Genomic DNA, 16,508 nt, shown 5'->3' on the forward strand with positions numbered 1-16,508 from the left:
ATGGCTACGGCAAACAACATTAGGCAACGCCTACAAGCTACCACCAACACTGTTGTTAGTGGTCAGACGATCCGAAACCGCTTACACAACTTTGGCTTGCGTGCAAGGCGTCCAGTCTGAGGAACAACCCTGACTGTTAATCACCGAGCAGCTCGCCGAGCCTGGTGCACTCAACATGTGAGGTGGCAACGTCACCAGTGGGCTCAGGTGTTGTTTACAGATGAGTCCCGCTTTTGCTTGGAACCTGCTGATGGTCGCATCCGAGTGTGGAGGCGTCGCGGAGAGCGCTTCGCAGAAGGCGCTGTTTTGGAACGACAGCGTTTTGGCGGAGGCTCTGTGATGGTCTGGGGAGGGATCAGCACACGTCTAAGTACACCTCTGTACCATGCAGTGGGCAACTTGACCGGTGTCCGCTACCAGAATGAGATCCTGCAACCCCTGGTCGTTCCAGCCCTCCAAGCGATCGGCCCTCGTGCGATTCTTCAGGATGACAACGCACCTCCCCATCGCTCTGCAGCTGTAAACACCTTCATCCAGCAGGCCAGGGTCAACAGGATGCTGTGGCCAGCCAACAGCCCGGACCTGAACCCCATAGAGCACATGTGGGACGAGCTTTGTCGTCGGGTACAGCAACATCACCCTCCTCCTGCCAATCTGGGTCAACTGCTGCAATGGCTCCAGCAGGAGTGGAATGGAGTTCCCAGAGCATTCATATGCAACCTGATCCACTCCATGCGCCAACGATGTGTTCAATGCCTGGCACACAACGGAGGGCACACGCGTTATTGACACTGATTCACATTGTTGTGAATTCCATTTTCGAGGGTTGTCACGTTTGACACACTCTAGCTAAATTCGATCTTTGATTTGTTTGTCATTACTCCTTGGTTGTTCAATTATATAATTTTAAAACAATGAAAGAATTTGGTCTTGTCTGTTTTGTGTGGCGTGCTTGTAAAAAAGTGATCCTTAACTTTTTTTGAAGAGTGTATATACAAAAACTTCATGTTTTCACGCCCAACCAATTTCCTGTGCCTGTGATTTTGGCTCTTGGCCATCTCTGTTGATTCCTCTGTCGCAGCGGGGGGGGGGGGGGGGTATTTTGTTTCGTCTGATCTTCTCTCTATCCTGTTGGCTGGCTGACAGTTTGTACTAAGAGGGTAAGAGCACTCTGCTCCAACCCTCTTTGGTGTGTCTCTGTCTCTTTATCTGAAAGAACACCCGAACATATTTTCCGAGTATATCTTTGTGTCTATGGGCGGGTTAATAGCTCAGCCGGTAGCGGCGCTGGCTTCAAAACCAGTTGTCACTATCGGTGTGGGTTCGATCCCCACGTTCAGCGAAGGATTTACTTCCCAGATTCAACTTTGTGCACACTCTCCTCGATGTCCGTTTTGAAATCTTCTCAACATTAACTGTTATACATCCTATATTTTATATAGATACAGATTTATCCCGCGGAAATTTGAAAAAGCATTACCTTTGATTTATCCTACACACGGGAGAGAGACCCCCCATGGCATAACAAATCAATACACACACACACGTTAGTATTCATGACTAGCAGGACCCCGTAAAATTAAATCCTCAGTGAAACGTCCTCTCATTAATATTTCATTACTATGCTAAATATCGGTAACATTTTTCACCCTTTTCGATTATTCTTCCTGAAATGACAGTGACAAGCTCTTAATCACTTTTAGCTTACATGTTACTGAACATGCATATTTTTTAGAGTAAGATAATTTTTACCTTTTCTGATGGCATGTTTCAACATGGGGGTAATGGTACGTTTTGCAGATATGTGCAGAAATGTCACGATCAATTGTTTTCATTTTTATATTTAGTCAAGTTTTGACTAAATATTTTAACATCGAGGGGGAATCGAAACGAGGGTCGTGGTGTATGTGTGTCTGTCTGTCTGTCTGTCTGTGCGTGTGTGTGTGTGTGTGTGTGTGTAGAGCGATTCAGACTAAACTACTGGACCGATCTTTATGAAATTTGACATGAGAGTTCCTAGGTATGAAATCCCCGAACGTTTTTTTCATTTTTTTGATAAATGGCTTTGATGACGTCATATCCGGCTTTTCGTGAAAGTTGAGGCGGCACTGTCACGCCCTCATTTTTCAACCAAATTGGTTGAAATTTTGGTCAAGTAATCTTCGACGAAGCCCGGATTTCGGTATTGCATTTCAGCTTGGTGGCTTAAAAATTAATTAATGACTTTGGTCATTAAAAATCTGAAAATTGTAAAAAAAAATAAAAATTTATAAAACGATCCAAATTTACGTTTATCTTATTCTCCATCATTTGCTGATTCCAAAAACATATAAATATGTTATATTCGGATTAAAAACAAGCTCTGAAAATTAAATATATAAAAATTATTATCAAAATTAAAGTGTCCAAATCAATTTAAAAACACTTTCATCTTATTCCTTGTCGGTTCCTGATTCCAAAAACATATAGATATGATATGTTTGGATTAAAAACACGCTCAGAAAGTTAAAACAAAGAGAGGTACAGAAAAGCGTGCTATCCTTCTTAGCGCAACTACTACCCCGCTCTTCTTGTCAATTTCACTGCCTATGCCGTGAGCGGTGGACAACGAGTATACGGTCTTGCTGCGTTGCATTGCGTTCAGTTTCATTCTTTGAGTTCGACAGCTACTTGACTAAATGTTGTATTCTACAATACTCTATGAGTAAAAATCAAAATCTGGCAATTTCATTGGTTTAGAAACATGAGAAAATGATGATTGCCCATGTTTTGTGAAGCATGGTGATTTTCACATGTTTTGTGGAGTGTATGAATATCATTTTCGTGTATGAACACAATGGTATCAATAATGGCTGTCTACCCTCGAACTTTATCATATTCATTATGCTGGTGACCCAAGGAGGTTTTGTCACTCCATAATCACAAGAGTTAGCAACTGTCAAAATGGAATCTGAAGGCAACTTCGAGTTGAGTCTCTCATCACTGAGTGACTCAGAATGGGAGAATGATGAAGACATCAAGCAATTTATAGCAGAAGAAGGAAGAAAACAAAACGAACATGCCACACTCCATGAAGCTGACAAAGGAGCCAGCGCACAAGTGCCAGTGGGCCACGCAGAGACAGAACACCAGAATGAGAATGAAGACTACGAGGGCAGCATTGCCGTTGACGCGGGGTTTGATGAGCCTCCCCAAAACTCCACCAAGAAACGAAAACGACAATTTCTGCCAACAACGGAACAGGAACGAAAGGAGATTGCCGACAACGTCGACTCAAAAGGGCTACAAAGTTTGGCGTGAAACGTCATAGATACGTCATAATGGTCTCGATAAACAAACAGACATGCGCAAACACTTTTTTTTTTTTACTTGCTTCACTGAAACAGAAACAAAACAAATACCTGTAGCCGAGACCGGAAGAGTATTGTAGTGAATGAAAAGGCAAATCGACGTCACGTCCTGTTCGTTTGGCGACATGAATATTTTTGGAACGTGATCATGACCAACAAAGTTTAGAAATGAAAAACAAATACTTTAGTTCCTATTCTTAACAATAGTGTCAGTTCTCGCTGTGTAACATATTCAGGATAGCCTCAACGTCAATGAATCAGCTGCGCAGTGTGGAAAAAAGGTACGTGAGGTAAATAGTCGACGAAAGCAATGACATTTTTATGGAAAGGAACGTTTTTCCCAGTGTGTCATTCAGCAAGATCGAGTTCCACTGTTGGTGAGTAAAGTAGAATGGAAATAGCCACCGCCATTTGACATGTTTCGGTTGTAAGTAAACATTTTTCTCATGTTTTGTGATTGGAATGAAAACCTCATCGCTTCGCGATTCGGTTTCCATTCAATCACAAAACATGAGAAAAATGTTTACTTACAACCTCAACATGTCAAATGGCGGTGGCTATTGCCTAATTTTCGCCTTACGCGACTTGTTGTTATATGTGATTATAGGGACCCTGCTTGGCATTTTGTCATTTTTTGGTTGAAATCTAATGGATGCCCCAGGAAATATATTCATGCGAATTGAGAAGTTGATCTTGTTTGAACCAACAAAAAACGTCACTCTATTTCCAGCCATATTGGAAAGGCACGTTTAAATAATTCAAATAAAAACGCATCATTACAACACGCGTAAACCAGGGGTTAATACAAGTTCTAAAGTAGGTCTTGTGGTTGCAACTAATCGGGCAGAAGTCCCATTCAACTACCCAACCCTCGTTTATCTGAATCTTGGCATGTCATCATTTTCAAAAAATTGTAGCATAAAATATGTCTGATTGATTTCTCTTATTGTTGTCATACTTGTTTCACATAACACTCTGAAAATATCACGCGGCCACCATGCGCGAAGTCCGAAACCCTACTACAAGTCGTGAATACATGTATCATGTAATTAATGGAAGGCTGCTTCTGTGCGAAGCCTATTTCTCGAGATAGGTGTTACCACATGACGTCATTGCAGCTGTCCTCATCCCGGATCTGTTCGTGCTCCAATCAGTGTCAATTTCCAGTTCTGTGTTCTGTGGTCGTTTTGATTGACTTGACAAGTTTGTTTGAACGCAAATTCGCAAAGAAATGCGGATCGTTTGCTCCGGAACTGCAACGTCGATATGCCAAAACAAAACGTTCTGAATCTATGTGCAGAAACAGGTTGGTAGTGCCATATTTTATATAGATACGACCAAAATGTGTTTCTGTTAATACCACGATATCTTGTAAATATAGCCGCCTGGTGTTCGGCATTTAGTCAGGTTTTGTGACAGTGTTAATAAAGCTGTACCATAGTCGTATTATCTGTAGTTATGATAATGTGTGGCAGCAGACAAGACACATCTGTATATTGGGCTTTTTTTTATATAACAAAACTAGCAAACAGGACCCGACTTCGCCCGGGATATTAGCAGAGCCCTTTGGAATTTGTAGCAAGAACCATCACAGAACAGTTTTCTGAATTCTATTTTAAAGAACCACGAATAAAAGAGAAACAAAAATGGGGGTAAAACTCAAAACCAAATGTTTGAGATAAATGAATTACCTTCCTTTGCTAATTCGTTAATTGAAATCTGTAGGACATTTAGAATTCTTTATGACAACAACATCATTTGGAGACATGTGCTAACCACTAATAGAGTCACCATATATCCAAATTATGCTAACATGGTTGTTATGGTATCAGCTACCTCCCTTTCTTGAGAATGTTTGAGAACAACAAAATTAACTTCATCACTTTACACCTTTTCAAAATAGCAAGGTATGCTTACTTGGTCAAAGTTACCTCCCTTCCATTGAAAGCAAATCAATAGTTACCTCCCTTTAATTCTGAAACCTTCCTGTAGCTGTTTGTTTGATTTTATTTTCTGCATTAATTTTCTGTGTAAAAGCAATAGAGAATCTCAAATGTTGCTGGCATTATTTGCTTGCTAAAGATGAACAGTAGGCGCTGTACTGGCCTTGCACAATATAGCCATATATTCAATAATGTGGAGGTTCATTATCTGAGAAGGGAAACAATGAATAGAGATACTAAAACCCAGTTGCACATCTGTGGCTCCTAGAAAGTGTGCATGCACACCATCTTGTTTCTGCCGTTTGCCATCTCTGAGGTATGGCGACCACAGACAGACAGACAGACAGACAGACAGACATACAGACAGACAAACACATGTACATACATTCTTATAAATTAGATGAAATATGACAGTCATGTACACGTGCAATAAATACTTTTTCTTTGATTGGTTATATCAACAAACTGAAAGCTCAGGGGTCCAGTTCAGTCCCAGGTTATGGAATGGCGTCCACAGACATTGAAAAGACACACATTGTTAAAAAAAATCTTCTGCGAATTACATGTTCCACTGCCCACTGTTTTTAGCTCTAAGCATGAAAGGGTGTTATATAACTAATATGTCGTACTGGAGTTTTCAACACTCTGTCATAGTTTTCTTTTACCAGGCTTTTCGTGTTATCTTTGTTTGATGATACTTCATTTTGTGCCACTATACTAAGCTTTATTTGTTTGCAGGTTTGTTGATACAAAGATACTCAGTTTGCACTTCAAGAAAAAGAAAACCCACTTTACTCAAGTTTTTGCATCCTCATTTTATACAGCATAATTATTTTACAACGGAAATGTATTATGTGTGCGTGAAAAGGCAAACTGTAAGTTCGAAATTGAGCGTGGCATTGTAAATGGATGTCTGCTGACTAAAATTATATATGCAGTCGAATTTTAGATACACTTTTGATATACCGTAAACTACCTTGTAAGCACTTAGTATCGAGCAAACGCCCACCCCCTACTTTGGGTCAAAAACAGTGATGTACCTTGTAAACATCCACCTCCCCCCCCCCCATTTGATGAAAAGGTGTGTGTGTGTGTGTGTTTGTGTGTGTGTGTGTGTGTGTGTGTGTGTGTGTGTGTGTGTGTGTGTTATGGTTTGTGTGTTGGGGTTTGTCTGTTGTGTGTGCAATGTGTTAAATGATCAAACAATATCTGCTGAGTGCTTTCTTCCACAGAAAACGTTGCACTAAAGAAGGCCTGCAAGATGAGTTCACAGTATTTTTGGCAAGCAGCAACACACCCACCTGGAGCAGCAGCTAATGGAAACACAGGAGTAAAGTATGGTGGCACGAAAAACTGTATCCATACTGATTTTAATGACACGGCACCTTGGTGGGAGGTGGACCTTGGTCGGATATATCCTGTTCACCGCATGGTTGTCTGGGCAAGAACTAAAGGTGAGTAGTCATCTGAAAGAGACAGAGACAGAGAGACAGAGAGATGTAAGACGTAAGACATTTTATTGATTAAACACACACGGTTCATTTCAACGGGGTGTGGGGAGGGGGGATCAGTAATACATGCCGTATGTTTGTATTCATGGAAAATCGCAAAGTTCCCTCTCTTTCTCTCTAACATACACACACACACGCACGCACGCACTAGTGCACGCACGCACGCACTCTCTCTCTTTCTCTCTCTCTCTCTCTCTCTCTCTCTCTCTCTCTCTCTCTCTCTCTCTCTCTCTCTCTCTCTCTCTCTCTCTCTCTCTCTCTCTCTCTCTCTTTATGCTTATCCTTTGTAATTGTTTTACGTTTGTATATATATGTATATAAGATTAGAGTAGTTCCTCTCTGGGCGAGGGCTGGTTTAAAAGAAGCTCGTTTATATTGCTTATGCCACAACCCTCGTAAAATAACATTTGATTTGATTTGATCTCTCTCTCTTTCTCTCTCTCTCTCTCTCTCTCTCTCTCTCTCTCTCTCTCTCTCTCTCTCTCTCTCTCACACACAAGGAAAGAGAGAGAGAGACACACACAGAGAGAGGAGGTTGGTTAAAACGTCACGGCGGGAGCTACTAGAAACACGATTACGGGGTTACCGGGAGACGGAGGGACGCAGTGGCGGTCTGCTCTCTGAAGAGACGCTCACTCCGTCTGGCTCCGCGACTTAACAGTCAGTAGCGAGATTTAAGAAACAGCACGTTTCGTTTTGCAGCTCGTTTCGTTTGGTGAATGAGTCACCCCGCGAAACGGAACGTGTAACGAGACGGCATAGGCCGCAGACAAGATTTAGATGTATTCACGTTTCGTTTCGGAATGAAAGGCCGGGCATGGCAGGATATGATCCGCTGACTGGGCATGGCATAATTTCAACTCCACGAGTCAATAAAGGATTGACATACTCGCATTGCACGCACAAGAGCTTCACATTTTTCAATTCATGCACCTGATCACATACGAAGCCAGAATAAAAATTCGATGCGATGACCTACTTCTGCTTCGCCATTTGCTTTCTCACCATGAAGTTGGATAAATGTACCAGGATCAGCACCCTTCAAAATATTTCAGTTCACAACAGTTGTCTACCTCCAATGAACACATTCTCAGCGCTGAAAGACTGTGAAAGGGTTGATGAATCTAGCAATGCATAAAATGGCCAACAAATAAAACTGTTAGTGTGCAAAAATACTCACAAAAGTTGACGAAATATTGTTCGTTTTTTGGGGGTGGAAAACGTGACTGCGTTTTGACGTTCCACGTTCCGTTTCAGTTGACCTTCACCTTTCCAGCGAGAGACCCCCGAAATAATGACGTTTACCACAACTTCAAAACGAAACGTCCCAACGTTTCGTTTCTTAAATCTCCGTAGTGTCGTAAGTAGAGGGATTAGTAGGTAGCGGTGCCTGTGTCCCTGGCCAGGAACAGGACCAATACTGAACACCGTCGAAGTGACTCAGCAGCAGTGCAGTGTCATCTTCCGAGGGTAGCCTACCGCAGCGGCCTGACATCCTTCCCTGGAGTGTCTGTAAATTCACGAATGCGATTGTGAGGGTGCCCAGGTGTCTGACCAACACTGGTTAACTCAGAAAGCGCAATAAAACAAGTCTGGCGGCGGAACGAAGTTCAGGGGTGGATGTTGCAGTGAGTGCTGGGACGGGGCGGCGTGAGAGCATACTGGGAGAAGGAACAAGCGTCGGAACAAGCAAGAGAGGATGAAAACAATAAACATGTCGCGTAAGGCGAAAATACAACATTTAGTCAAGTAGCTGTCGAACTCACAGAATGAAACTGAACGCAATGCAACGCAGCAAGACCGTATACTCGTAGCATCGTCAGTCCACCGCTCACGGCAAAGGCAGTGACATTGACAAGAAGAGCGGGGTAGTAGTTGCGCTGAGAAGGATAGCACGCTTTTCTGTACCTCTCTTCGTTTTAACTTTCTGAGCGTGTTTTTAATCCAAACATATCATATCTATATGTTTTTGGAATCAGGAACCGACAAGGAATAAGATGAAAGTGTTTTTAAATTGATTTCGAAAATTTAATTTTGATAATAATTGTTATATATTTAATTTTCAGAGCTTGTTTTTAATCCAAATATAACATACTTATATGTTTTTGGAGAATAAGATGAACGTAAATTTGGATCGTTTTATAAAAAAAATATTTTTTTTACAATTTTCAGATTTTTAATGACCAAAGTCATTAACTACAAGCTGAAATGCAATACCGAAGTCCGGGCTTCGTCGAACATTACTTGACCAAAATGTCAACCAATTTGGTTGAAAAATGAGGGCGTTACAGTGCCGCCTCAACTTTCACGAAAAGCCGGATATGACGTCACCAAAGACATTTATCAAAAAAATGAGAAAAAAAATCTGGGGATATCATTCCGAGGAACTCTCATGTCAATTTTCATAAAGATCGGTCCAGTAGTTTGGTCTGAATCGCTCTACACTTACAGACAGACACACGCACATACACCACGACCCTCGTCTCGATTTCCCCCCTCTACGTTATAACATTTAGTCAAAACTTGACTAAATGTAAAAAGAGAGTGTGAATTCTAGGTGTCTGTGTGTTTCAAAATTGCCAGAGATTTTCACGTACAAATTGGGATCTTTTAACGTGGGCATCGGTCTTTGTGCATGCATATTCACACGACGGTGGTACGATTCTGTAAGTATTGAACATTGGCGCTGAAAAATACAGAACTTTTGCTGGCGTACCTCGATCCCACGCTGATAGTGACGAACACGGTAGAAAGTCAGCGCGTTAAAAACGAAGCTACGAACTCGCCCCTATGATTTTCGCAATAATAGTTGTAGAATGGGAGACTTGGTTTTCTAAGCGCCAAAAAGAGTCTTAATTAGCCAAAGATTGGGTGAGTAGACAGGGTTTGCCATCCGTCCTGAGACGGGCTGTTACATATCTAGCTTCCCCTCCACGCCCCCTCAAACATACACTTGTTCTTGATAGTTAGAACAATGCACTAGGCTTCAATTGTAGCAAGAGTGCACTTCGGTTTTCTGTTGAAAAGATGACCTGGGGAAATTCAAAAGCACACACACATGCACATACTTACACATACGCACGCACGAGCGCACAACCCCAGATGCTACCACAAAAGCGTTATCTCTTCTATGTGAAAATGACTGCTTTGTGCCAGTGATGACTACGTCCATGTTTGTATTTCAGAAATTGATAGAATGAAAGGTTGTGCCATCTACGTGGATGAAAAGGAATGCTACCGGTTTGACACACCACCAAAGAGAAAAACAAGTTTCACTTGTGGAAGCGGTGTTCTCAGTGGAAGGATCGTCAGAGTGTCCAAGAATACCACAGGAATTTATGGAGACGATATTTCAATCAACATCTGTGAAGTGCAAGTGCTAAGTATGTTTATATTCCAATAAAATACAGTTATTCCCCTGTAAATCGCCATAGATCTATCTTGGCTTCTACTTGATATAAGAACATTACCTTCCACTTCATGCATACCAAATATGTACCTGTGAAGCGTTTCCTTTTTAAATGACTTAAACACGCAGTTTAAAATAATTATCGGTTTCGAAAATGATTCCACAGTAAATTTGCACTCTATGTACTGAACGGCTAGGCAGTAGATTTTGGGTGGGTCTTTAGTGGGTATTTTAATGTCATTCACGAGGCATATCTCAAAGCTTAAGAAAAACAAACATGCAGAGATCTAGGAGACACAGTGCGGGCAATAAGAGATAACTGTTGCTAATAATGCAGGATGCGTTTTATTATATAAATCATAAAAACCTCGCAGGGTCCTGAAGAAAAATGGACTAAACTAGTGAATAGGCAGAGCAGGTGACGGGTTGGGGGTTATGTTGTTTTAACCTTATCGTTCGCTTGCTCTTATCAAACTATACAACGAAATGGTTTTACAAACATACCATAGCAATAACAATAACAACATGCTTGAAGTGTGAAAGATAGCGGAGGCAGAATGTGACTTTGTGCTCGATTGTGTAAGACCACTAAAGTTTACTGTGACTTCCGAGTTACTCTCAGCTTGCGGGCCTGCACGGGCACCAGAAGAAGAAAAGAAAGAGCGCTTTTACCCCGCGCAAGGTTAAAGAAAAGGCACTTGTATAACAATCAGCAAAGTGTCCGCTTTCTTACGATTTCTGAGTTTAGTATTATTTTGCCCAAAATACGACAGAAAAGTAATTCCTCTTACGACATCCATATGCCAAGTTCAACTTCGGGTGCCTTTGCCTCTGAAATCGCGGCGCATAAAGTTGTGGGCTGCTACTGCCGCTTCCTCTTTTTCTTGTGTTCGTTCCGCGTCACTGATCACCAAACGGGACCCAAGTCTCAGTGAAGCTGCTGCATCATTACGTATTTCATGACCCTGGTAGCCAACTGCTCCCAGGTATACGCTTATGAAGGAATCAGATTGATATAAAGCTAAGGAGAGCTACGTAACTGTCAGTCAACCCGTTTGAACGAGAGCAACAATATCTGTCAGGTCGTTATGACTTCTGTATTTGATCAAATAATATCAGCATTACTGTATACCAGTTTAAAGAATGATATTGTACCCATCACGTCGCCGTAGTATTTCAATGATGTTGAACTTACAACCTCATAACAAGAAAACATTGGTTATGATACAGGTTGCAGAAACGACTCCTGGGGCAGTGGGTGTGACATGAGGTGTGGTAACTGCAGTAACGGTGAGGTGTGTGACAAGGTGACAGGACACTGCTCCAGCTGTCCCCTTGGCCTCCAGCCTCCACTGTGCGATACAGGTCAGTGAGGAACAAAACATTATACAATAATCACTTGACTCCGTAGACTCTGTGTGCAAACTAGAACATTTACTTTGTTCAGAATAAAAGATACTTGTTTATTAAAAGAGACACTATGCAAACATTACATTATCTTGGCTCATGACAGTGGATATACATTTTGTCTTCTAATTATCGAGAATTAGTATTACGCTTGTAATAACTGTAAAATTAACAGCATAAAGATGTTTTTGGTATGAAATGAAAGAAGACCGTTTTTTCTACTTACACAATGGAATAGTATAGCTGTATCTATAGTCTTCCCTATTCTCAGTTTGACAATAACAGTTTGAGACATCGAGGCTTCAAAAACGTGAAGTAAAGAATGCTTCGCGTGATATTTATCTATTGATTATGTTTTGTTCGGCTCAGTGGTCGAGTAGAAACCAACAATTGCAGAGAATGTATTTCTGTTTGTGCTTTTAAATTAAAACCTTTTTAACTGACATTTTCCGGGAAATGTGCTGACATTTTAGTGTTACGATCTATTTTGTCTGGTAAAGCCTAAGGGAGATAATTTAAAAGAATCGAACGTGTTTTCAGATAGAGCACTTATACACCTTGACAGTGATGTGTAATATGCTGTGGCTTTTGTATGTTAGGCCAAAAAAAAAAATAGGTGTGGTTACGGTAACATAGCCAAAAAAAATAGGGTAGGTAGGTAGGCAATCACTTTTTTTTTTAAACTTTTTTTTTCTAATGTGTACAAATTAAACCTACTTGACAGGGAAATAAGTGTGCGACTCGGGCGCTTTCGCTTTCATTGCGTTTTTTGCACTCGGTTTTTTTTTCTTTCTTTTTTTTGACAAATGTAATAAAAAGTTATAGGATCGGCCCCTAAAAATAGGGTAGGTCGGGTTACCGTAACCACACCTATTTTTTTTTTAGGCCTTATGAACATATACAACTTGTTTGAAATCAGAGGCAACATTCTCACATTTTTTTGGACAAACTGTATGTTTACAGTTTTGCGGTAGTATTTGCAAAATTTGATGTTTTTTAACATTCACTTCCATCCTACAGTACAGGTAGGCCTTGCTTTGCAAAAGGAACGAGAACGTTTCGTCAGCGTCGTCTACAACCTGGTAGTGTCAACGTTGACGCAATATCTTCAATTGAAACTCAAAACGTCATCCACCAACAGTGGAACAGTCTTAGATAGAAAAGCGACCTTGACATTATGCATGGGTTCAACACCTTTGCCTCCTGGCAAACAGAAACTTCCGGGTTTAGATAAATTGACTCCCCAAAGAATTAAAATCAATGACAGAAACGAGTTAAAGTCTGTCGATTCGATTCGATAACTGGTGATAACACTACCATTACTGATGTCATCCATGATCTACATTCTGAATGCGAATTCAAAGCGAGTTAAAACTTCATTACACTGTTCTATTCCTTATGTTAAGTGTCACCATAGATCTAAGAAAAGAGTTTTCAAGTACCATACAAATGCTAATATTGTTTCAGCTTAGGAGGGGAATTGCCTAACTGACATGGCCCTCGCCTCTGTTCCCAGCCCCAGTACTCTCATTGTTGTTTCATTATCAGAAGGTGCACACACTGATGTTTACTGTCATAGTTTTATCATTAAGGTTACTTCAAGAGTACTTAACATTCCTTTAATCTCAACAGATTGTGCACATCGGACGTTTGGACACAACTGTACACAGACTTGCAGTGAAGGATGTGAGGATGTCTGTGACAAAGTCTCAGGACACTGCACGTGCAAACCTGGATGGCTGGGGCCTGCTTGTGGTGCTGGTATGTTTTTAATGTTTCTGACCGAAAAGCACTATTCTGTACAAATACTAAGACACAAACATACGTTTTTTTCATATTTTTCATATGCAAAATAATTATAAACTGGAAGTTTGTAGTTTGTATTAATTTAGTTACTAAATGCATTTGTGAGTATAACCAATTCAAACAAATATCAGTTCGAAGTACGTCAGTGACTAAAAATCATGTGGAAAAAAGTTTGCTAATCAAGTTTGCTATCTATATTTGTCATTTATTTGTCCTTCTTCGTATTATATAGCAGTTATTCTTTTTCTATGGTGCTGATGTTGCTTTGAACCATTCTTGAATATTGAACAAAAACTATGAGAGATGCAACTAATGAAGGCCCGGCTGTGAGATAGTCGGCTGGTTGTTTGCGTTGATGGCTCGTTACCCCTAATCATTGGTTGTTGTAACTCAGAGTGTCCGGTGAAAACATACGGCATGAACTGCATGCAGAATTGCAGTGTCCACTGCAGTGACACTTGTGACAAGGCCACGGGACATTGTGCATGCAACAGAGGATACGGCTCTCCTTTGTGCTTGACAGGTGTGTATCTGCACATTGTATGGCACTGTCAGCATTAAACGATGAAAGAGGGCGATTTGGGAGTTCCAAAGTTGTTGAAACCCACATGTAAATAAATACAACTTGACATTGTGTAGGGTCTGTACGCCGTCAGCTGATGCACTAATGTTTTTATCCTGGTGGCACAATTTACCATATATCATACTGCCCATTTCAGCTTGGAGGTTTAGAAATTAATTAATGACGTTGGTCATTAAAAATCGGAAACTTGTAATTAAAATTAATTTTTTATAAAATGATCCAAAATTACGTTCATCTTATTATTCATCATTTTCTGATTCCAAAAACATATTAATATGTTATATTCGGATTAAAAACAATCTCTGAACATGAAAAATACAAAATTTCCCAAATCGATTTAAAAACAATTTTATCTTATTCCTTGTCGGTTCCTGATTCCAAAAACATATAGATATGATATGTTTGGATTAAAAACACGCTCAGAAAGTTAAAACGAAGAGAGGTACAGAAAAGCGTGCTATGCAGCACAGCGCAACCACTACCGAGCTAAACAGGCTCGTTAATTTCACTGCCTTTATGCTCGAGCGGCGGACTACGGTCATTGTGAACAAATGCAGAGCGTTCAGTTTCATTCTGTGAGTTCCACAGCTTGACTAAATGTAGTAATTTCGCCTTACGCGACTTGTTAGATAAATGTCTTTAATGACGTCATTTCCGGCTTTCTTGTAAAAGTTGAGGCGGCACTGTCACAACCTTATTTTTCGATCAAATTGATTTAACTTTTGGTCAAGCAATGTTCGAAGCCCGGACAATATTGGATTGCATCTCAGATTGGAAGCTTACACAATAATTCATGAGATTGGTCATTAAAATCTGAAATTTCTAATTAAAATGTTACTCTGAGTGATCGATCCAAAACAAATGTAATCTTATTCTTTGTCATTTTCTGATACCAAAAACATATAGACATGTTATGTTTAGTTTAAATCAAGCCCAGACAGTTAAAATAATAGAAAAAAGCGTGCTTTCCTGTGAAGCGCGTACGCTATTGCGCTATACTGGCTTGTCACTTCAAGTAATCAACAAGCCGGCATATCACCATTTGGAAAGATTGTTGTGATAAAAACACTTGCAATGTCCAAAATAACCCACTTGTTAACAAACCTGCCGGACCCGGATGAAAAGTTTTTAAAAGACTTGAATGCCATGTTGTACAGTTTTCTTTGGAATGGAAAAAACGATAAGATAAAACGTTTAACAGTATGTCAGTTGTATGAAGATGGCGGTTTGAAAATGATTGATGTGAAGTCATTCCTCGCAAGTTTGAAAATTAGCTGGCTAAAGCGCATATTGTGTAATGATGGAAAAGTAACACAAATTTTGTATGCAATATGTCCATTGGTAAGAAAAGTTAAGCAATATGGTGGAGAGTATGCAAATGTTTTGATGTTGAGGGTGAAAAATCCCTTTTGGGCTGACGTCTTTAGACATTACAAGATGTTGTATGACAAAAGTGTGCCCCTTACATTAGAACAGTTCGTTTCAGAACCATTACATTATAACAGAAGTATATGTAGAGCTGGTAAATGTATTTGTATGTTAGATTGGATAGAAAATGGAATTGTTTCTGTGGGACACTTGTTAAGCGACAATGGATATTTAAGTTATGATGATTTTAAGCAACTATATCCAAATGTTTATGTTGATTTTGTGTTATACGAAGGCTTACTTGCCTCAGTAAAGGCATATCAGAGAAAATTGAAATTGACATTAGATGAAAAATATGATGTAAGGGAGGCTTGTGTTTGGTCTTTTTTGAGTAATAGCAGGGTAAATCAGATTTATTTTTTTTATTATTAAAGACCTATCACCAGTAACAGCCCTAGAGAAGTGGGAACGCGAGTTACAAATTAATATGGATAAGGCCATGGTTTTTCAAAAAATTAAAAAAAAGCACAACTGACCAGAAGCTCCGCTGGTTCCAATACAAAATTTTGTACAGAATTTTACCAACAGGACGTTTCCTGTTCTTGCGGAAATTAGTTGATACGCCATTATGTCCGCTATGTAATCAAGCAGAAGAAACAATATCTCACATGTTATGGCAGTGTGTAAAGATTCAGGATTATTGGTCTGATGTACTTACATGGTTAACTACAAATTTTGCCCACTGTCATGGAGTGCAGTTCTCGTTGGAGCTAATTATATGTGGTGTAAAGATTAATTGGTATTCAGACAGAATTTTGGATTCAATGATTTTGATTGCTAAATACATTATTTTTTTAGCAAAATTACAAGGGAGAGAACCTACCGTCACAGCCTTTGTAAATTATGTGAAAAATTGGTTTGAGGCAGAAAAATATCAACGCATAATAGATGGACGTTATGTACAGTTCGTTACAGAGTGGAAGCAATATAGCCACTTTTTTCACTGAGGACTTTTTTCTATTACCCAAGTTAGAAGGTTTTCTTTTCGCCTGTTGTCTTTCTTCTTCTTTGGTGTTTTTTTGGTCAAATGTAAAAGCACATTGCAACTCAAGTAATATTTTGGGGAGAAAT

At 40.0% G+C, this 16,508-nt stretch overlaps 1 protein-coding gene across 4 annotated transcripts in view; it reads left to right on the plus strand.

Annotated features, from left to right (window-relative positions):
* The window catches only part of LOC138964183 (receptor-type tyrosine-protein phosphatase mu-like), a 315,123-nt gene that overhangs the window by 201,259 nt on the left and 97,356 nt on the right, over positions 1-16,508 (plus strand). For all 4 annotated transcript variants that reach the window (XM_070336071.1, XM_070336072.1, XM_070336075.1 and 1 more), the window contains one exon: positions 13,253-13,381. In XM_070336071.1, coding sequence (XP_070192172.1) covers positions 13,253-13,381 — 129 coding nt within the window. The remainder of the gene's footprint in view (positions 1-13,252; positions 13,382-16,508) is intronic.

The sequence above is a fragment of the Littorina saxatilis genome, linkage group LG4 (genome assembly GCF_037325665.1).
Source record: "Littorina saxatilis isolate snail1 linkage group LG4, US_GU_Lsax_2.0, whole genome shotgun sequence".
In the NCBI taxonomy this organism is placed as follows: domain Eukaryota; kingdom Metazoa; phylum Mollusca; class Gastropoda; order Littorinimorpha; family Littorinidae; genus Littorina; species Littorina saxatilis.